The sequence below is a fragment of the Caloenas nicobarica genome, chromosome 4 (assembly GCF_036013445.1).
Source record: "Caloenas nicobarica isolate bCalNic1 chromosome 4, bCalNic1.hap1, whole genome shotgun sequence".
Taxonomy (NCBI): domain Eukaryota; kingdom Metazoa; phylum Chordata; class Aves; order Columbiformes; family Columbidae; genus Caloenas; species Caloenas nicobarica.
The window spans coordinates 32,988,362-33,010,218 of record NC_088248.1 but is presented as its reverse complement, the minus strand read 5'-3'; the positions used below and the strand labels follow the sequence as shown (position 1 = coordinate 33,010,218).

At 39.1% G+C, this 21,857-nt stretch overlaps 2 protein-coding genes across 5 annotated transcripts in view; one reads left to right on the top strand and one right to left on the bottom strand.

Annotated features, from left to right (window-relative positions):
• ARFIP1 (ADP ribosylation factor interacting protein 1) overlaps positions 1 to 14,619 on the bottom strand; it is a 44,069-nt gene extending 29,450 nt beyond the window's left edge. For 3 of the 4 annotated variants that reach the window (XM_065633557.1, XM_065633554.1, XM_065633555.1), the window contains exons 1-3: positions 14,458 to 14,619; positions 10,038 to 10,117; positions 5,278 to 5,379 (exon numbers count right to left, since the gene is read on the bottom strand). In XM_065633557.1, the coding sequence (XP_065489629.1) occupies positions 5,278 to 5,379; positions 10,038 to 10,115 (180 nt within the window). In that variant the 5' untranslated portion in view covers positions 10,116 to 10,117; positions 14,458 to 14,619. The remainder of the gene's footprint in view (positions 1 to 5,277; positions 5,380 to 10,037; positions 10,118 to 14,457) is intronic. The other variant, XM_065633556.1, reaches the window with a different exon arrangement.
• A 1,022-nt stretch (positions 14,620 to 15,641) lies between these two features.
• TIGD4 (tigger transposable element derived 4) lies at positions 15,642 to 19,610 on the top strand. Its single transcript, XM_065634237.1, has one exon. It carries the CDS (start codon positions 15,749 to 15,751, stop codon positions 17,282 to 17,284), a length of 1,536 nt encoding a protein of 511 aa, XP_065490309.1. The 5' UTR covers positions 15,642 to 15,748; the 3' UTR covers positions 17,285 to 19,610.
• The last annotated feature ends 2,247 nt before the right edge of the window (positions 19,611 to 21,857 follow it).

The following is a 21,857-nucleotide window of genomic DNA, read 5'->3' as shown; positions in this document are numbered from 1 at the left end:
TGAAAAACCCCAGAGCACTAGCTAGTTCAAGGAGTCCATTAAAAGTGGAGCAACTAAACAAGGAACAATGATTTGCTCATTTATTTTTTAATGATGGATAACATTTTAAATAAAACTACTCAAGTTACCCTTAAGAAAAACTTGCAACACATCTTATTGTAAACTTCACAGTCTAAAGTTTCAAAGATTACAAGTCCCATGAAACAAAATGTTATGTAGATAGATGTAACATCTACCCAGTCAGATAACTGGCTCTGAACTTCTACTTCGCACCCTAATTTGCGTGCAAGTGGAGGTCCTTGTACATATTCAGTATTTTCTTCTTCTTTGCTCTATTATATCACTCAGCTCCTGTTTTCCATGAATTAAGCCACTACATCCCCACATCAATATAAATTCAAGCATAAAAATAAACGGGAGAAGAGCTGAAGGCTTTAATCTGTGCTGAAATGGCAAACATGGACTGACACGTTTCTTCTACTCTCCAATACATCGCTCTTCACTCAGAAGACCCTTTCTTTTCCTACATGCCCTATGACTTACCTAATGTCATACCACAAACCGGTCTTAAGTTAGCTTCCCTTCTACTCTCATCATTAACTTTCGTATTTTTATTTTTTAAGACTGTACGAAGCAGACCACTTTGCAACAAAAAGAAAGACCGGTCTTCTTCATTTCATCTCCTAAAACCAGTTTTCTAGAACCGACACAGAAAGATATTTTAGATCAGTCTACATTAATTAAAATATAATTGCCCAAAGTAAAATCTAACTCTGCCAGTCAATACAGCAAAACCTAAGAGATGAACTCAGGTGTTTCAGGCAGAATGTGAGTGACAAGGTTGGCATATTTTTTTTCAGAAGGCAAAAGACAAAAAAGAATTGACTTTATCTATTTGTGTAGTCTGGCAATAAAATAACAGAACAAGATACTGAACCCATGCACTCAGATTCATCAGATCCCAGAGCTTATTTTGCAGTTCTCGGAAGATAAATTGAAGACTCACAACAAAGTTAATTTATCTTTTGCAGCCTAAAGTTTATTACTGGTATCATATACATGTTTAATAAAGGGTTTGTCTCCGTGGGAGTACAAAAAGAGCCAGGAGAAGAGACCAAATACTGAAAATGAAAGGAAACAATTGGAACAATTTCAGAGACTCAGACTGATATGAACTTCATATAGATTTACTACAATAGTTTAAACATAACAAGTAGCTTACAGCTGCCTGAAGACCTTTATAGGCAGACCAAACACGTTTTTTAATTAATTTCATTTATTCCTATGCAGTTTTCACACTAACACGTTATTGAATTAGGAATAACATAACTCCGCACTCCTTCCCACAGTCCTTAGCTCCCAATCTCCCCAGTGACATTAAAACACCACTATTCCAATCACATAATTACAATAGCATAGGAGGAAAACTGTGTTCTAGAAGTCAGTGACACATTAAATAAACCAGTGAAGAATATAAACCAGCAGGACTTTTTCCTTTTGCTAAGTTTTCTTGCACAAAATAGTAAGAAAAACATGTTTGATTTGGAACTGCTGAAGTCCTCTGTTATTAAGATAGGCTAACAAACATCCAAACATTGGCAAATGATTCTACACACCAAGTTCTTAAAGCTCAAGGGAGTTCCAGCAGAGCTTGGGAGAGCTGAAAGTCACTGGGTCAAGCTTTTTCCTAATGAAAGGACATCAGGCATTTCATCCAATGACAACTGAAGCTATAGGCTTTTTTAGTTTAAAAAAGATTCCATCCATCACACAGGCGAGACAAAACTTGTCAGAATTCCAGAGGCATTTCTTATTATTACAAAGCAGACATAATTAGAATGTAGCAGCATATTTCTGAATGAGACTTTACAGTTAGGCAAACACTTGAGTTACCTTATAAATATGCTCTTGATTATTTTTCTTAAAAATAAGGAACCAAAAAGATGCATCAAGTAGAGCTATATCACGTTCCCACAGGACTAGAACTAATACGCTTCCTTCTGGCAATTATTATGGCAATCTATGCTGTCTGATGTTCTGCACAACTAATGGCATTTTTTTTTTCAAAGAGCAAGCAACTCTACTTGCCACTTCCACGTAAATACATTTGCACTGCATTGCCTTGCAAAATGAGGTACTTTTCATGCTTGAGTACATACAAATACTGCATTTGGTGGAAAATAAATATGCATTTTCATGCCTGAGCAGCTTATGGATGAGGTCTGATGGAAGCGCTAAATAGAACGCAAGTCTAGAGGGACGTTTAATTTTCTAATTAAAGAACAACTCTCTCTTTACTCCATCTATCAAAAATATGCAATTGAGGCTGATCAAGTGTTTGTCACAAAATAGCTGCAGAAGACCAAATAAAAAATACAGGATAAATGATGTTTTATTGTTTGCATCTGAATTGTACAACATCTAGATGAATGGTTCCCTGATCGTAACAATAAGAAAAGAAGAAACTAAAATAACTTTGTTCCGCAGCTTCCCAGGAAGGTGTCATTGAAATCAGTACATTGGAGTTTGAGTGCTCTAAACTCTGCTGTGGTCACATACTCTTAATGAGCACTCTGCTTACAGTACAACTTAAAGTGGTAATGGTTTCTTGCCCCTTTCTTAAGCAACCTCCTAAAAAACAATACTTGGCTTGTCATTTCCATAAGATGATAAGAAAAAAGACCCCTGAAAAATTGGCACAGAAACCGTGGTGCAATGCATATTGCTTTAGGTTAAAACAAAAAATTACCTGGCAAAGAAAAAAAGGGAAAGCATAGCATTAAGCATTAGAAATAACAAACATAAAGCAAGATGAATAGCAGCTAAATATTAGAATTTGAGACTAACAGATTAGTAAACAGACCTAGATGTTAATTCCAAGAAGTTTGTTTTGTTTATAACAAGTCTTGATTATCACATATTCTGAGTTCAGGTCACACATACAGGTGTTAACTTGTACAAGACAGTTCAAAAAAATATTTGAAGTGCACTTCATTTTCACTGATCTCAGAATAAGCATTGTGAAAATAATTACAGCAGCAAACACAACTATGCTTGCATAATATAAATGTTCTGCTACTCAACCAAACATTGGACCCATTTTTGTGGAAGTGGAAGTTTCAAAATATAGTTAACTCCTGGCCAGCAAAATAATTAGTATGCCAGCAAAAACCTACTTCAACTTTTATATGTGGCCATAAACAAATCTACCTTAACATTTCAACTTTCCACAGAAAATGGTGATTATGTTTTAACTGCAGAAGAGATCTGACCCAGTCAACAAGAATGCAAGTTCCATTTACTGTAACTAATAAGTATTGGATGCAGGACACTGAAGGAGCAATTATTATGTAAAGTATAGATAACTTAGACAGCAGTCCAGTCACAGCAGCATCAAGGTCATCAGGCTTAAAAAACAGTAAATCTGTTTCTCTGCTTCCAGATGAACCCAAATTGATTACCACTTCAAGGTGTATTTTGGTTGTCTCCACTAAATATAGGTACAACTTTATGAAATAAAGTTAAAACTAAATATTGATTAAACATTGTCTTAATTTTTACATTATATTACTGGTAGATCTTAGTTGAATGATAAATCATACGGAACACAAGCCTTCCCTCATCACAGTGCTATTCATAAAAAAAATCATGGCCCATTCAGCAGAAGTAGAAAAAATGCCCAGTAATAAGCACAGTATTTTTTAATAAGAGCTCTAATATGGATGTATTTCCATCTCATGAAGTTTTATACATCTTTTCACAGCCATGCTCTCTATACAACTACCCTCCAATCATAGTCAAATGGTCTCAGATGTTGTTTTCAGTATGTATTTTATTTTGAAATAATTTAAAAATACATATTTTTACATATTTAAATAACATTTTCATTTATAACAATAATAAACACATGTTTAAAACTATACTTTTAATATATATTTAAATGTATGTTTTCCTGTTTCACGAATAAAATTGCTGGATTAAAAATCAGTATCCTAAAGGCTTAGAGTCAATAATTAGAAACTTATACACTTGACTGTGCATTACACAGCACTCAGTACTTTACACAATTTAACATTCAGAAAAATTTGCCACTGCTAATATACCTTTCATGCAAAAAAGTTATTGCAATGTGCAGTATCTGCTTTGGCTTTTTTTTAGTCAAATTTAAGAATAATTCATCAGCTTTGAAGTTTTTAGATTAAAGCTATAACTAGAAGACAAAACGAGGCAGATGCTGATTTTACCAATATTCAGGATGTATATGTAATTTGGTTTTAAACTTATGAAGGTTACCCCCTGTAATCAGTATTTTAATAGGAGAGAATAAAATGTTGAAGTTCTGCTCAGTATTTCTTTCAGAAATAATCCTGCACTACAAGTCAGCATGGGACTGTTACAGCTTAGAGATTTCCTTAAAAATCTAAGTTTCAACAGATATCAAACAAATGCGGATAACTAGTCTTCGTATTTCCAGCTGAGAAGCATTAATAAAAACCAAAGAAGCCCCAACAAATTCCATCGGCTGTACCACAGCGCCCTCTGCTGGTCAGCCAGGCACAAGGAAAACCGAGAGTACAATGCATCGGTTGAAGGAAAGAACTCAAAATTGCATACAGATGATCAAGTATAACTTTTTTTTTCAACATACAACGAATAAGATGGATTACGATAAATCTCATCTGTACATCATACAGAAAGACAGCAGTAATCTTCCACTTTCTAGACAAGAAAAACTTACCTCTCTCCTGCTTACAATTTTGAATCGGAATGTGACTGTATTTACTTCCAGCCATGTTGCCTCAAAAATAATACCCCCTAGAAGTAACTTGCTTCAAACAATTTGATACTTATTCATTAAAAAAAAATGTAGGATTTGGTGTCCTGAATTCACAGGACCTGTTAAGTCTTGTATTTTAAAAATGCTTGTTGTCCCGTTTTATGAATAAAATTGGCAGATTAAAAATCAGTATCCTCAGGGATCAGAAACAAGGACGTAGAAGCATAGACACTTGATTGTGCACCACAGAGCACCAAATTCTTTATACTATTTCATGTTCAGAAATATTTGTCATTACTAATGTGCCTTTTGTACAAAAAATGTTACTGCAATGTGCAATCACATTATGTTATGCCAACTTTAATAATAATTTATTAGCTTCAAAGGAGTTTCCATTAAAGCTCTAGAAAACTACATCAAGTGAAGTCTGCTACGCATTGGATTGTAACTTTAGCATTTCTGATAATGGTATCTTGTTAGACAGCAAAGAAAATTCTCACCCTGTTAAAGCTGTGCTCATGAGAATCTTCCAGCTGTCCATTGCTAGTCACAGGAATTTCTGCCGCTGAATTTTTGGGAGACTCTTGAGCCATTGCACCTTCCTATAGTATAAGATGAAACAGGTTAGTAGTTGTCTTAAATTTCCAATGAGCAATCTATATGAAAATATTTGACATGCAGGTTTCATAACAGCTGATTTTACTTCAAACTCCTATTGGCAATATTCTGATGTACTAAGTCTGTATACATTAATTTAATCACATACCCAAATCACATTAATATGCCAGCACAGCTCAGAGAGAAGTAACTCAAAACTTCAACATCTAAGAGAAAAGAAACACTAAGACTTAACCCATTGATATGGGGGGGTGAGAGGGTATCAGACACAAACGAGACATGTGGGGCCAGACAAATATCTTCTACATGTACTTGACCCTTAGAGCGGTTTACATATCTTGAACTACAAAAAAAGGTGAGCTTGGCTAAAAATAAATAAATAAATAGACTTGCACTATCTAACGATCAGCAAGTAACATTAGAGAAGTGCGACGAGTTTTAACATGTTACCAAAAAATTGCAATTGTTCCAAACTTGGAAATCGTTTAACTTCCTTATTTTATCATAATACAGTGCCACCTTCTGACTAAACTGTTGGTATGCAACTCTCAGTCAAAAGCAGTAAATCTAAAGTGAAATGCAGGAACAAGAACTTAAAAGCACCAATGCAAATCAAGAATCAAAGATAGTTTCCAAATGCAGCTGTGTTATGAACAGTAGCAGCTGTGAAACCACTGCTTTCAAGAATGACTTAAGGTATAACCTAGAAGAGCCATCCTCAGAAGAAATGCACACTATTTACAGGCACTCTAACACGCTCTGAAACTAAGAGAGACTGAAAATTTCGACCCTCTCAAAAAGCAAGCCTTAACTCTGCAAGACAGCTTCATTAGTCAACTTTAGTGTAAACAGTAGAAAAATCAACACACAGCCAAAGCAGTGTTTGTTCAATTACCTACATAAAAGTTATCCAAAGTCATCAAACCAGCCCATGCCCCTGTGCAAGACTGGCAAGACACAGTACACCATCAGCAGGTACTTGAGAATAGATGCTTTCTTCCCTTAAAGCTCCAAAAATCAAACTGAACCAGCTCAAAGGGTCAGGATGAGGCCAAGTCTGAGATGAGGCTGAAGCACCAGCAGCTTCTCCAACCACATGTGAAGCTTTTACAGAATATCCATACAACACAACAATTTTACTGGTACTCAGGATCACCTGCATCATTCTCAGTGGCAACACCTGTCATATCCCATTGCTGGTATTTCCCCCACTTCTACCTATCAACACTTCATTTCCATTAGTGAGTTTAATTTCCTTAGTAAACCTCGAAGCCACCCAAGCTGTTTTTCTGACTAGTCACTGTCTGTGGGCTCCAATAAATGTGCTCCTCTAACTCTAGATGGCTTTCAAAGCCTTGTTATCATAACTTCTTCCAAAGACTGTAAACTACTGAGACTTCACTTCTGTTGGTCTTTTGAAGCAGAGCTCACTACTCAAACTTCATTTAGTATCTATAAAAACTGATTTACATTTCTGAAAGCATAAGCTTCTTCAGTTAGCAGCATAAAACACCACCACAAAATTAAAGAAAAAAAAAAAAAGGCAAGGAGATCGAAGTCCATCAAGTTTTGAGTGAATGCTGCCTTTTTCCCATAGGGAGAAGGGAAAGAAAAAGGCCAAGGAAAGGCCACTCTGTGAACCATACACTTGAACTACAATCCATGGATGCACACTCAAAATACCATTTGAGGTGACACATTTTCCCCTTTTGATGATTAAGACTTTCTCTACAACTTAGCAAAGCTGAATTGAAAGCTACTCTTTCAAAAATCATGCTTTATGAAACTTCCCTGAAATGAGAAGCTAAAGATATAAGCACAGCTTTTGAAAAAATTCTAAATACACAGAGAACAGATTTCAAATCATGTAAAAAAAAAAGTCAGCGTGTTAGAAATTCAAGAAAATGTGTTTTTATAACACACTAACTTCCTCTATCAGTCCCCCTCATTTAGGACCCAGTAAGTGCCTTCTTTCAGCACTGGGAAGGAGTAGCTGCCATGCCATATACTCACATCAGCCTAGCATCCCAAATTCTCCATATAGTCCAGTCTCCACCCACAATTACAACACAGAACAGCTTTTCTGGGGGTCATTCTTCATAAAACAGAACAAACTCAAAACTCATAGCCTTTAAGTAAATGAAAATATTGAAGTACTCCAAAAAGTCTATGTTTATGAGTAGTTTTAAAACAATCATTTGTTCAGTTTCATAAAATACAAAACACCTGGAGTTGGAAGGGACCCATAAGGATCATTGAGTCCAACTCCCTGCTCCTCACAAGGAGTTGCTAGTTACCTGCCATATTAGATTTTAATTTAGGAAATCTGTCCAATAGCTCAAGCTTCTTAAGCTCATTCTGAATCTCACATCTGCTTAAACTCCAAGAGTGCTAGGAACTATATTTCTACTTGACACAGTAAAGTGAGATATTTTTCAAAATGCTCAGCCTGTTACAGCTACTTGCACAATACCAAAACATTAGCATAGGCTAATACAGCTTTTTCATTCTTCTTTCTGCAAACTGTCAGAAAACACAGTGTCAAGGGGAAGTCCTGTACTGTCAGGGGATACGCTTCATTTGGCAGGGGTCACAAACAGAACTGCATCTCCAAATTTAATTAAAGGCAAAACAAATACTTGGCGTGAGTGCTTTTAATCAAGAATCCCAAATCGTTTTGCTGATATTGTACATTGATGTATGTTTATGCATTTATTCAGATATATAGATGCTTGCACATATGCATATGTCTCTAATACATACATATATTAGAAAACAAAAAAATCATCAACTTCTCTGGATAACCCATGGAATCTAAAAACACCTAGAAGCAATTCACAGGGTTTTTTAGGTGTTTCTATGTATTCACTTCAGAGAAAGCAAAAAATTACTTGCTAACTTCAGTTTCATGTTATGTCTGAACTAAAACACCATCTCCCATTGCTGAAAGGACATTTCACTACACCCCTTTTCCAGTTCCTACTGTGAGCCTCAGAGTGTCCCATCTCCCAGCCACAACACATCCCTGCCACTCACCTGACTGCACAGTAAACAGACTCAGCTCACTAGTCTGACAACAGACCTTTTCACCAGGTTCACTTCCCACAGCTTCAGTGCAATGAGGTCAGACAAGTACTATAGACAGGAACTGAGCAGCTGAAAAAGGGAAGTGGCATGAACTGCTAATTTGGCTCAGACATAACAAGAAATCACCACCTGCATTTTAGTCAACAGTCTAAGAAGAACAAGTCCTTGCCCTTTTTTTTTCTTTTTGCCCTTTACCCCTATCTCTTCCCCCACCTCTTCCCTGGGCCAGAACAATGTATTTGTACAGCAAACAAGATAGCTGAAACAAAGTAGGTTAAAAGAAGGCAACCTATGCCCAAAAAGGGGATGGGTCATTTTTCCACTCAAATCGGTTCTCCAGTACAGTTCATCATACAGCCCCAGCTCTTGTGCCTACAAAACAGAGGAGGTAATCATGCAATAAAACACTACTCAGAATGAAGGACTGCTCTCAGCCACAGCACCAGCTTACTTCAGCAGTGCAGTATCTCAAAATACTGTAGCTGCAGACTACTGCCAAAACCACTGGCCATTTCTCTTTGCCTCTGTATGCATGTTCCTGCAGCCTCACATAATCCTGGCCAGCTTGCTGATCTGACAGAAAACTGAGACACCAAATCACAACAATATTTCCATTAAAACAGTGAGTATGATTGCTGACTGAAGTGTCCCTTTGGCAAGTGCAGCCCATAGCTGATTTAAACCAAGTACATAAATAAACTGCATCCTCAGAAGAAAATCTATCATATGTAGGAAGACTCTAAAGTACATACAAAAGTTCCTAAATTTGCATGGATGTATTAGGCATGAATGAAATAAGCACTATGGAAAATCATGAAGGATATTTTATATAGAAAAATATATTAATCCTTTAGTAACTTTTTTTAGCACATCTTAGTTTGCAAATATCAGATTTAGAGATACACTAAATATCTGTGGAATCACTATTCTGTTTTTTATAAAAGTTTAAAAACAATTCACTAGTACTGAAACTCTAATAGCCATAAAGTCAGCATTGTGTTTTTTCATTCTCACTCTAGAGCAGCCAGGGAAGCATTTACTCTTTACCTTTCCGAAACAGACTCCCAAACACATCCAATTGGCTAAGTATTACTGAGAACCTGAGGAATTTGTTCATTATTTTAAAAAGTCACAGACTTATCCACTAGGAAGATGCAAGCTGTATCTGCTCCCAAGAGAAAAGATTCACCACTGCACTAGCAGACAGAATGCCTTGTTACAGTGAGGTTACACAGAAACTGCTGCCTTTTAAGTACCAACTCTTGTTTCCCGCAGCACCTACATATTTCAGACTCCACCCCATCTAAATCTATTCAGCTTACAAAACAAATACCACAGCACAGCAAAACACTACTGGTTGAAGTAATCCTTTGTTATGAACTAATTGGATTGCTCTTAATAGCATCTCAAAACCAAACCCAGCCATTCAAGATAATATGCATAAATTCATATCCCCACACTAACTTCACTGTGCCATGTATACCAGAATTTTTGGCAGTCTGAAACTGTTACTGGGATTGGTTGATTTTACAGTAACAAACTATCACCCAATCACCTCAGGGTCAGACTGGACCTCTTCTGCAGCTGGATGAGATTCATCAAGTGTTGTGGATTCATTGCTGCGTTCTGACATACCTGAAAATAAAATAGGTTTGGCATGCATTAATTGATGTGACAAGAGCTGGATGCCACACCTTACAGAAACCAAAGCAGGCTTTCAGAAAACATTTATTTTACAAGTTCTGCTAAAGCAAAGAGAAACCTCTCCCTTTTGATGACAACCAGGTTTTTAGCTATCCAAAATTAACCAAGACTAGGAACACAGTCTAGCATAAACTCCCATTGCCAAAGCAACCTTCCCTGCACAGACAGCTAAGCTTGCAACATAAAACCCAGTAAGTCAAACAAGGTTCTGCAGCTGATATTTACTATCACCTGCAATAACACACTGACTGTATCCTACCCTTACAAAGATCCAATTTTGTTAAGACATGAGATTTATCCAAACATTGCAAGTTTCTATTGATGCTAAGCCACTGGAATCTAGTAAGCTGTTCAGTCCGTTAACTACAAATAGAATCTCATTCATTTTATTCTCAAAAAGATCTCATGAAAGTCAGTAACACTAAGCACACACACAAGAAATCAACTCTGAGCAGAGCAATCACGAAAGCTAAGTTACCTAATTTATCTTAAATAAGAAAAGCATCTAAATCTGATTTCAAACAGTTGGTATCTACAGGTGACATTACAATTCACTCAGCTGTTCGAGAGGAGGAGACAATGATTAAAAATTAAACAGAGCCTGTCAGTATTGAGTATAATCACACATGACTTCAGTTAATTAAGTCTTGCACCATTTTATACACATTCAGCCACATATCAGATTAAGAAAAATTATATAGAGAGAACTATTTATATTGTATTTCCGTTTCCCAAGCTACAAAGCATTTTAATTAAAGCAAATAATTAATAAGGTAAGCAGCTCACATGACAAGGGAAATAAAATAAGGACACAAAAGCTGAGAAACTGAAACATGTTAATCATATTACACTAGATAACCTATTACTTTACTTTGGAAAGCCAAACATGTACAAGAAGAGATTTTCTCCATAAAAACAATTCATTCACTGAATGAAGTTTGATTTTTCTCCAACCAATACAAAGTCAATTTCAAAGGACTTCAGAGAGAATGATAACATCTTTATGCATCTTTCTTAATTTTCTGTAATTCTTTTGAATATGAAAGACCATACAGCAGAGGTGCTGTTTTCCCAGACAGTCCTGCCCAAACTCTGCTTGTGGTTGAAAACCACCTCCATGCTTAAGGGCTTACTTCTGAGCAGATAAAGAATTTCCATTATAGACTAGAAGACTAAGTGTGATTTCTTTGCTGGTTAAATGAGAAGATAAATTCATCATGCAGCGCAGTCTTGGTTAAGAGAATCTGTACCTCAGTTTTACCACATTAGTAATCCTGGAGTTATGTTTGTACCTCACATACAAACTTACACACCATGGCAATGCTGTTTAAAACTACTAAACGCTATAAGGAGCAAAAATATTTTCTTGATAGCCTTAAGAACTCTTAACAACCTAATCTAGAGGCATAAACCATCTCACAAACCCATGTAGAAGACACTGCATAAAGACAAATAATTCATATTGTAAATAAAAATTCACCATTTGTGTAACAACCTACCCCCACCCACTTTTCTGTACAGTATTTCCTGCAAGCAGTATCAACACTTCCAACACAGCTCTGCCAGATCAGACTGACCAACCTTAAAACATATGAAGGTAAAAACTGTAGATTAAAGGTGGCTTTTGTAAGAAGTTTAACTGTATATTCTAGTTTAACTATAGAATTCCCTGATGACTGATTATATAGCAAAAAAATGGGAATGTAAACATCAAACGCTGGATGTAAGGATGAAAAATTTCTACATGTTTACAAAGATTCAGAAGATAATATGTTTATGTGAAATTGTGACAAACGTGGCATCTATATACATATTTTTTTTTATTTAAGGTTCCATTTTAGAAATGCATATAGATTTTTTGTATCTCAGTAGTTCCCGATTTCTCTTGCATGTGTCAGAGAAAGGGCCATTCTTTAAGAGCTTGATAATCTTCAGTGCAGTATGAATTCCATGTACCAGGACACTCATGAGCATCAACTGCAACTACAACAACTCAGAGATGTTCTACGTGGAAGAAACATGTCTGATCCATATTCTGAGAGGAATTTAAGCCAAAACCCTGCCCTCGTCACTCCTGCCCCTATGGATTTTTGTGTTTCTTTTGTTGTTTTTTTTTGTTTGGTTGGTTGTTTGTGTGTGTGTGTGTTTGGTTGTTGTTGTTGTTGCTGCTGCGTTTTGGTTTTGTTTCCCCCACACCCCGATTCTCCAAATCCACACAAATACTTGTACCAGAGTGGAAGAGAGGAGACAGAATAGACTGAGAATCTTCTCCCCATGGCAAAGACACCTTAAATGCATATTAGATTACAACCTCAGTCATTTTAAATTCTGCTTACCACAAATAAAATCAGACAAGTTTTAAGTCCTGGGGATTTATATGCCATTTCTTCAACTGACAAAGTAAAAAGTAAAGCAAACCAAAAACTTATTAACAACATACTAAGCTTCCTATAAGATGAAGACTTCAGAGACATTTAACCAATTATAGTTAGTGGTTATATGAGGACGCTTATGAATTTGAGTTTTTTTAATGAAAAGTCCATATTTGCTTATTTATGCATCTATGAGTTAAATGTAATCAACAATAAATTCATTTTGAATAAGGAGTTTATTCTTAACATAATTACATTACTTAATTAAATTACTTATGGTCTCAGAAATGAGAACCATGGGATTCTCAATAACTACACCTGCTTTTCTAAGCAGGATGTGCAGGCTCCTTCACTTAAGTTTTTCACTTATATTAATTGCCAAGAAGGTAAAAGCAAGATATCTTCTGCCCAAATAAAGTTTATTACACACTTTCATTGTTGTCTTATTACTCCACAGACAGATAAGAATTAAAGGTTTTTATAACACTGCATAAAATGCAAGCACTGGTGGAAAATAATGATAACACATATTTTCTTGATTTCATTTTCTAAGAACACCACCGCTTATTCTTGACAAGATCACAATCAATTGCTTTTTTACAAGAATTTGAAGAACTGCATTAAACATTTTCTGCTGCAAACACACCACGGTTTTCTCTTTATGCTCTTGAATTCCCTGGCTGCTCCACTTGCAAGATCTAATTATGCTTGGAAGTTACACAACATGATGGAGATAAAGACTGGAGAACAGAACCTTCCACACTTCCTACTCCAGATCAATCTGCCCCATGGCACTTCAACACTCTGCTCCTCTCCAGATTACCTAAAGCATGGGCTCCCATTATGGTTCCAACTTCTACCAAAACAGAAAAAAAGTAGCTGATCAAGATACTGCCTCAGCTTACAATTTTTCCAGCCTAGTATTCTTCCGTACTATTTATTCCTTACATTTTAACTGTGTGTGTGCACATATGTATATACATAAATATATACATGATTCAGATAGCTATTTAGTTTTGGAGTTGCACTGATAAATGACATCCTTCTCCAGCTCTGCAAGAGAACCCTTTTTACCTTTTCTGGAGAATCAACACTTAGATAACAAAGCCATTGACTGCAAGTGCCAGTTCTACCAAGCGTGAAAATAAGACATTGAAAATACATCCAGTTCACGGGATGCAAAATGAAAAGCTATGAGGAGGGTTCAGTCAACAATGAGAGATCAGACATGTGCTCTAAGCAACACTAGAAGAATTGCTTATAGTTTGTAAACAATACCAGATGCAACATCTGCTCGTCACACAACACCACACTTTTTCCATGTTTTAACAATAGTAGGCCAGCTGCAAAAGACAAATTGGAACACTTAAAACAATAATTGTCAGGGTGTGGAATAAGTCCCAGGGGCATGAAATTTATGCAATATCTACAGTGTTTTCCTCCACCAACAATCACCTTCCCTTTCTCTCTCATGAATCCCAGCTCCTACCAAGCTCAGGCTCTGCCCGCCCTCTCCGGGTGCCCACCACCCCCTGGAGCAGGGACCCCACCGCGAACCCCGCAGACAGGCGAGGAGATGGGCAGACCCCCTCCCCAGCACCCCGCTCCCGACCCCTACGGCAAGGGCACCGCCCGGCCGCCGGCCCCTGGGCCGTAGGAAGCGGGCGGGGGCAGCCCCCGCTGGAGGCTGCGGGCGCCCCTAACACCGCCGACAGGCCCAGCCGCCCACTGCCCGCACCCACGGGCTGCCGGGGAAGCGGAGGCCGCTCCCGCGGTGCGACACGTAGGACGGGACGGAAGGGGAGGTGAGGCCTCCCCGCCCCGCTGCAGCGAACGCCGGGCTGGGCCGGGCCCGACCCGAACCCGGGGCCCAGCGGCCCGCTCCGGCCCGTCCCTCACCTGCCGGCGGCGCTGCTGCCGCCCCGGAGGCGTCGTGCTGAGGGAGAAGGCAGGGCGGGACGGAGGAAGGAAAGGGGGAAAGGAGGACGCCGGGCGGAGCGGCGCCACTGCCCCCTCTCCAGTTTTATTTTCTTCCTCCTCCGGTACCAGCAGGAGCCGGAAGCGCTTGGCCGGAAACGCGGCTGACGGCGGCCTCGCCGGGGAGTTGCGGCGGCCAGCGGCCTCTCTAGGCTGCGGCAGGGATGTCTATGGTCGCCTCCTGGCCGGGCCGTAGCCATGGCAACCAGAGCCGCGGCCGCCGCTCCTCGCCCGCCGGCGGCGGCTCCCGCCCGCTCCCCCGCTCCTGCCGCGCCGGTGTTTGTTACCGCCCGGCGGAGGCCTCCGGGGGGCCGAGGGGTGCGGAGAGGCGGCGGCGAGGCGCTTCACAGAATCACAGACTGTCAGGGATTGGAAGGGGCCTCAAAAGATCATCTCGTCCAATCCCCCCGCCGGAGCAGGAACGCCCAGATGAGGTTACACAGGAAGGTGTCCAGCCGGGTTTGAATGTCTCCAGAGAAGAAGACTCCACAACCTCCCTGGGCAGCCTGTTCCAGTGCTCTGTCACCCTCACTGAGAAGAAGTTTCTTCTCATATTTAAGTGGAACCTCTTGTGTTCCAGCTTGAACCCATTACCCCTTGTCTTACTGTTGGTTGTCACCGAGAAGAGCCTGGCTCCATCCTCGTGACACCCACCCTTTATATATTTATAAACATTGATGAGGTCACCCCTCAGTCTCCTCTTCTCCAAGCTAAAGAGACCCAGCTCCCTCAGCCTTTCCTCATAAGGGAGATGCTCCACTCCCTTTATCATCTTTGTGGCTCTGCGCTGGACTCTCTCCAGCAGTTCCCTGTCCTTCTTGAACTGAGGGGCCCAGAACTGGACACAATATTCCAGATGAGGTCTCACCAGGGCAGAGTAGAGGGGAAGGACAACCTCTCTCGACCTGCTAAGCACCTCCCTTCTAATCCACCCCAGGTACCATTGGCCTTCCTGGCCACAAGGGCACAGTGCTGGCTCGTGGTCATCCTGCTGTCCTTTAATCCTTGGCAGAATTAAACTCTGCGGCCCCGGTGTGTGTGTGCCAGCTGCAACCGGGAGGCTGCCCCTGCCCCTGCCAAGTGCCATGCCCGTGAGATCAGAGCACCGCCTTGAAAACGAGCCTTACGGAAAGCGCCGGCAGCCCGAAGCGGCAGAGCGGGAGCGTGCCTGCCCGGGGTGGGTGTGCGCGCCTGGGACAGGGAGCTCGGTGCCATGGCAGAGGCTTCGGGGAGCCCTCCGCCCCAACCGACAGTGAGGAGGAAAAAAAGCATATCTATTGAGGAAAAAATCGACATCATAAGTGCTGTGGAGAGTGGTAAGAAAAAGGCAGACATCGCAGCCAAGTATGGCATAAAGAAGAATTCCTTGTCTTCAATTATGAAGAATAAAGAAAAAGTTCTGGAAGCCTTTGAGTCGTTACGATTTGATCCTAAAAGAAAAAGACTAAGGACTGCTTTTTATAGCGACCTGGAGGAGGCACTGGTGAAGTGGTACAGGATTGCTCAGTGCTTGAATGTGCCAGTAAATGGTCCTATGTTGCGCCTCAAGGCTAATGATTTTGCCCAGAAGCTTGGACATAGTGATTTTAAATGCAGTAATGGCTGGCTCGATCGTTTCAAGTCAAGGTATGGTTTAGTTTTCAGAGCTCATCCCGTAGAAGCAGCTGCTACTACAGGGGATGCTCCAGCTCTTTGGTGCCAAAATATTCTTCCTTATTATTTAAATGATTATCAGCCAAAAAACGTGTTTTATATACAGGAGACTGGATTGTTGTATCAGATGCTACCGCATAACACATTTGCATTTAAAGGGGAAACTTGTTCTGTAGGTGAAGTGAGCAAGAAGAGAATAACTGTAGTGGTGGGTACAAATATGGATGGCTCCGAGAAACTTCCTTTGCTTGTTATAGGAAAAAACAAAAGTCCTCGCTCTTTCAAAGATGTGTTGTCACTCCCTGTGGATTATGAAGCAAATGATATGGCGTGGATGACATCGGAAGTGTTTGAACATTGGATGCGTAAACTCGATGACAGATTTCAAGCACAGCAACGACAAGTAGTTATTCTTGTTGATTCTCTCCCAGCTCACCCAGAAGTAAAGAACCTGAAGTCTGTCAAGTTGGTGTTCCCTCCCCCAGACTCTTCTTTGAGTATAGCTGTGAAACAAGGGGCTATCAGAAGTCTGAAGGCTAAATACAGGTGCTGTCTTATCAAGAGATTTGTTGACTGTGTAGAAGGTAATAAAGAGTTTATGCTGACTCTTCTCAATGCCATTGAGATGTTGCACCTGTGCTGGAGGAAAGTAGCACCAGAGACTATTGTAAAAAGCTACAATGAAGCAGGATCCAAATTAGAAACCCAGGCAAATGATAACGACACAGAGGTTGAAAGTGATTTTGATTTGATTGCACATGCACAGGCAGCTGGAGTGGAGTTTCCAGAAGGTTTGTCTCTGGAGGAATATGCAGCTCTAGATGATGGCTTGGTAACTTGCGAAATGCCCACAAATAACAAAAGGATGTGTGCCAAAGAAGACGCATCAGATAAAGCTGGAACATTTGCTGGTGATGAAGATGAGGATGAAGCTGATCGATTTCAGGGAGCTGAACAGCCTTTACCATCAAAACATGAGGCTTTGAGTGCTTTAGATACCCTTCGAAAGTTTCTCAGAAGTCAAGACACGAATGATATTTTTCGTGATTCCTTAGCTGACCTGGAGAATTTTATTCAACATGTAGCATGCAAATAAATCTTTTAGGAAAATGTGAAAGCATGTAATGGAAAAAAAGGAATTGTATAAGTAAACAAAAATAGGGAGTTTAATAATTGTTGCTGCTATGTCCTCTAGCATGTCTTGCTCAGTTGCCTAGATGTACATAATGAAAGACATTTGAAATTATGAAAAAGGGCTGTGAACTGAAGTTTTCCATAAAATCAGGTGGAAAGAAGACAAAATTTGGGGTGGAGAGAGGAAATAAGTTGAACCTTTAAAATTATAACTGCAGTAAGCACAATGGAGGCAAAAGCAATTCTTTGAGCGGTTTGGTACACTCAGAATGAACCGGTGCCCACTTGGAATTATTTCTTCAGGAAAAGATTAGCACTTCTTCACATCAATAATTTTACCAGTGTCTCTGTTATTGTTGACAGTGGAACAATAAATATTTATCAGCTTGGTGCTTTTGATACTTAAAAAATTTAGTAACAGAAAATATGTACTTAAGTTCTGAGAACTAAGGGGTTTTTAAAATCTTTTTTTTTTTGTCCTTGTTCAAGAATTCTGACCACAGTTTATTCTTGCAGCTGATGATGAACAGCAGAAAGCTAGCAGCTTTGCACGTGTTTTGTTTCCTTAAAGCTGCTCATGTGTGGCTACACACAGATGGCATCATAATTTATCCAAGAGTCAAAAGACAAACAAACCTTTACTTGGTCTTTGAAGAGGTCAAAAAGGAAGGTCATTCTCTCCTTTTCAGCCTCTTTGGTATTTGGATTTGATGTAGGTCCTTCTGTGCAACTCCATTTACTACAGTAAATACAGAAAAAAAATCAGCTTATGCATCACCTGCACTCAAAACCTTACTGAACTCTTTATTTATTTACTATACCTGAAGGCTGTGCTGTCGGAGGCAATGCACCAATGCAGTTCAGTGTTATCAGTGCCATTGAGAGGGGTGCTGTTTGCATGACTGCAGTGTGAAGTTGAGTAAATCACAGTACATTTATACATCTTCAAGTATGGGGTTCAAGCAGTGTAACTGTTCCAGAGCCAAAAACCTCAGTTTGTTTGAGACATACTGTTAGTGACTTTTTTCAAAACCTGTTTTAAATATTTTCTTCCCACAGAGGCCAGTGTAGGATTTTTCTTTAGTAATTTTTTTATTTAAAATCCATGGTTTGCTTTGCATCAGCTTCTCCTACTACAAATAACTTTAGGAAAAGTTTCTGTTATCCATATAGTAAATTTGTATATTCATTAAGATTCAGCTCCATCATCCCAGGATCCAGATAAGGAGACTCCTGTTTCCTTCTAAGAGAATTCTGAGTGTGAAAGTGTGGATCTGAGTGAGAAAGACTTGCATAAGTAAGCAGCAGATCTTGGTTAAACAGGGGTTAGATTTACAAGAAGTGTAGTCTTTGCAAGAGGAGGTGTAGAAAATCAGGGGATAGGAAATACCATTAGCTGATGACGAAGGAAGTAATACTGAGTAATGTCATACTCCCTCACAAAAACAGCAGGAAGGATTTACTAATTTGGCCTGGACTTTGTTTTAAAAAATATACAACCCATCAAAATCCTGTATCTTTAGAGAATATATGACTTTTTCCAGCCTCTTCTTTCATCCTGAGAAGCCAAGGTAAAATTCACTCACTAAAACCATTTTTTTAGGTCAGACACTTTATATTCTAACCCTGTAGCTTTCAAAATTATTTAGGAGCCCAAATCTTTCTTTTCACTTGGGTTTTGGTCACATTTATAGTCGAACAGAGAACAAGAAATCCATCATGAAGCTTGTTGCTATTTCAGGTGTTTGTTCATAGGGAAACGCAGACTCCTCAGATCCAAAATGCTAGCAGTGAAAAAGGAAGAGGTACACTATGTAAGTGTGAGTCATTTTAGCCCATATACACAGTTTGAGCTAGAAAATTTTTTACACTGTGTAGGTGAACCACGAGGACACTGGCTTTTTATGTCTGGGGTGGTATCTGTTGGAGGGAGAGGGAGAATATTGTTCTAGACTGCACTGTATTTAAAAATAAGAATCCTTTCTACAAAAGGCAGATTACGAAGGCTGTAATTTGCTTTAATAACTCAAATATTAGTTTGGACAACTAAGTCCTTTTTCCTATACGCTTTTCTATTTCATGATATAGTTAGATAACAGTTATGTGCTTTGGCATCAAGTCAGTGAGGTCACTTTCAGTAACCCAAAGTTACTTCTAGAAATGTGAACTGAAAATATGAAGCTTTAACAGTATAAGTAATTTCCAAACAAGGCCAAGATACAAAAAAATAAATTGGAACATAGATTTGATATAATTAATAGCATCCTCAGAGTCATTCTTGAGACAAGTAATATGTAAAATTAAGTATGCTTTTCAAAATACATCTGCATTTGAAAACTTTAATAAATACTACACTATTTCTGATTTATGTTGCGTGTGTTTCTGATTTACTGTTGTGTGTGGTTCTGGATACCTTTCAGATCTATAAAACTATATCTCCATTTAAAATTGTTAGTCAAAGGAATGCTACCTCTAAAAGTAAAAGGAAATTACTTTAACAAATTTTTGCACCTTTAAGCAAAAAGAGAAGAGAGGGGGCAGTCAGAGCTTTACAGGAGAGCAATCCATATGTGCCTCTATACCCAAGACCCATGACATTTTGATAGCAAAGCAATCTCAAAGGAGTAAATAAGTAGATGATTCTCATTATTTACTATGTAAAGCTTGAGAATGATGGTCTCAAACACACAGAATCATCACTGATTTTAGATTTTAGAAATGCCATACTACTTTGTTAGCTAGAATTCTTAGAGTAGAAAACAGCAATCGTGCAAGTATTAATTTCAGGTAGTTTCAGACCATTTTTCTTTGTTCTCCCTACCACCCTCGAAATTATGCTGGCTCAAGGAGGCATCCAGTTTTTCAATGAACAGTAGGAACTGATTTAGTAAAATTTAACTGCAACAATTTCATAAATGTCAGTTAAATTGTAAAATATTAGTAAAATACCTTCAAGATTTTTTGGTGGTTGTGTTCAATGAAATGGTAGGGTGAATATTGGCCTACTCAACAGTTAACTAAAACATGTGGTGACCAGGCAACCGTGGCATGCAATGACAGCATTTCACATTATTTTTCTTCCTTTAATATCAATAAAAGTTAGTGCTTTCTGTTTTGGGGGGGCAATTGTTAAAGGAGGACTTCACAAAGTTCTTATTGAGGCTGTCACCAGAGATGAGATTTTATATTTAAGCAAGGAAGTCACTATTTGTATCTAGATGTTTAATATGACTATTTGGGGGTTTCCTGTCTTGAAAATCAGAACCAAAATCAGTCAGTCCGTAAGCATACGACTCTCTTTTAATTGAATTTTTTTTTGATGTGTTGAGTTTATGGCTAAATTTTTTAGAGACCCTGTTCAAAATTGTAGCAATATAGGTATTTATTGGATGTAGCCCTCTGCTTTGTGCATTCAAGACAGGGAACTGCCTAACAATTGGACTGAAGTTTGTACTTCTTATTGATACATTCATTAACAACAGAAAAATCTTTGCAACAGATGAAAACATAACAGTGTTATGCCCGACACCCTGTTTTTACACACGGCTTTTGTATTGCTAAAGTGGCGATGTACAGAGATGTGATTCCCTTTTACTGATGTAACTAGCTGTGGTATAACCACATAATTGTTATATGAGGTTACTAATTCAAGCATAGCTGATTGCCCTTCTTGCTAGTACAGTTACTCCATTTGAGATGTATTTTCTCTCTTACAGCCAAAGCTGTTTAATTATATCGGTGTTTTAAACCATACAACTTTTTGATAGCTGTGTTACCTCTGCTCCTTGAACAAAATGGAAAACTGTAAATTACAAATTACTCTGATCAGTAAAGTGGACAAATACCACACTGAATTACCAGATCTGCTGAGTGAGAAGATGCCGTATTTACAACAATTTTTAAAATGCCTTACTGTGTTTTGCAATATTTCAGCTGAAAGCCACCTTCTTCCTAAGCTTTCATGCCATCCTACCTCTGGCACAACTTTCCAGCCTTGTGTGTGAACAGCACCAAGGGGAACAGGTCAGTCCCCTCACCGCACACATAGCCACAATCTGTGCGAATTGTCAGCCTGCATGCAAGTCATTGGCCACGTCATCAGGGAGGCGAGCTCCAGAGCTGGTTTGCATCCTCCACTTCTGCATTTTTGTTGTTTTGTGTGCCTGTGCGAGCGCTTGGTGATGATCTCTGGGGTAGTGACTCATCTGTCTGGGAAAGTTGTGGTCTGATGGGGTCATGCAACATCACCTCAAGTGCCAAATGAAACACCGTTCATAATATATTTGTTAAAGAAATGTTCTTGACCCTAGGTTTCCCCTTGTCTCAGACATCTATGCTTAAAAAATAGTTTAACCAAAGGATAAAAAACAAATTGAAAGGTATAGCAAAGAAACAGTCCAGACTGGGTGCCTCTCAAGGAGAAGGACCCTGAGACAAGAGGCTTGGGCTTTTAAACCCTCACAATCTATGCACCCTCTCTTCACGCGTCCTTCACGTGCTGTCCGCATGCTTTTTGGTCCAATGGTAATTCTGGG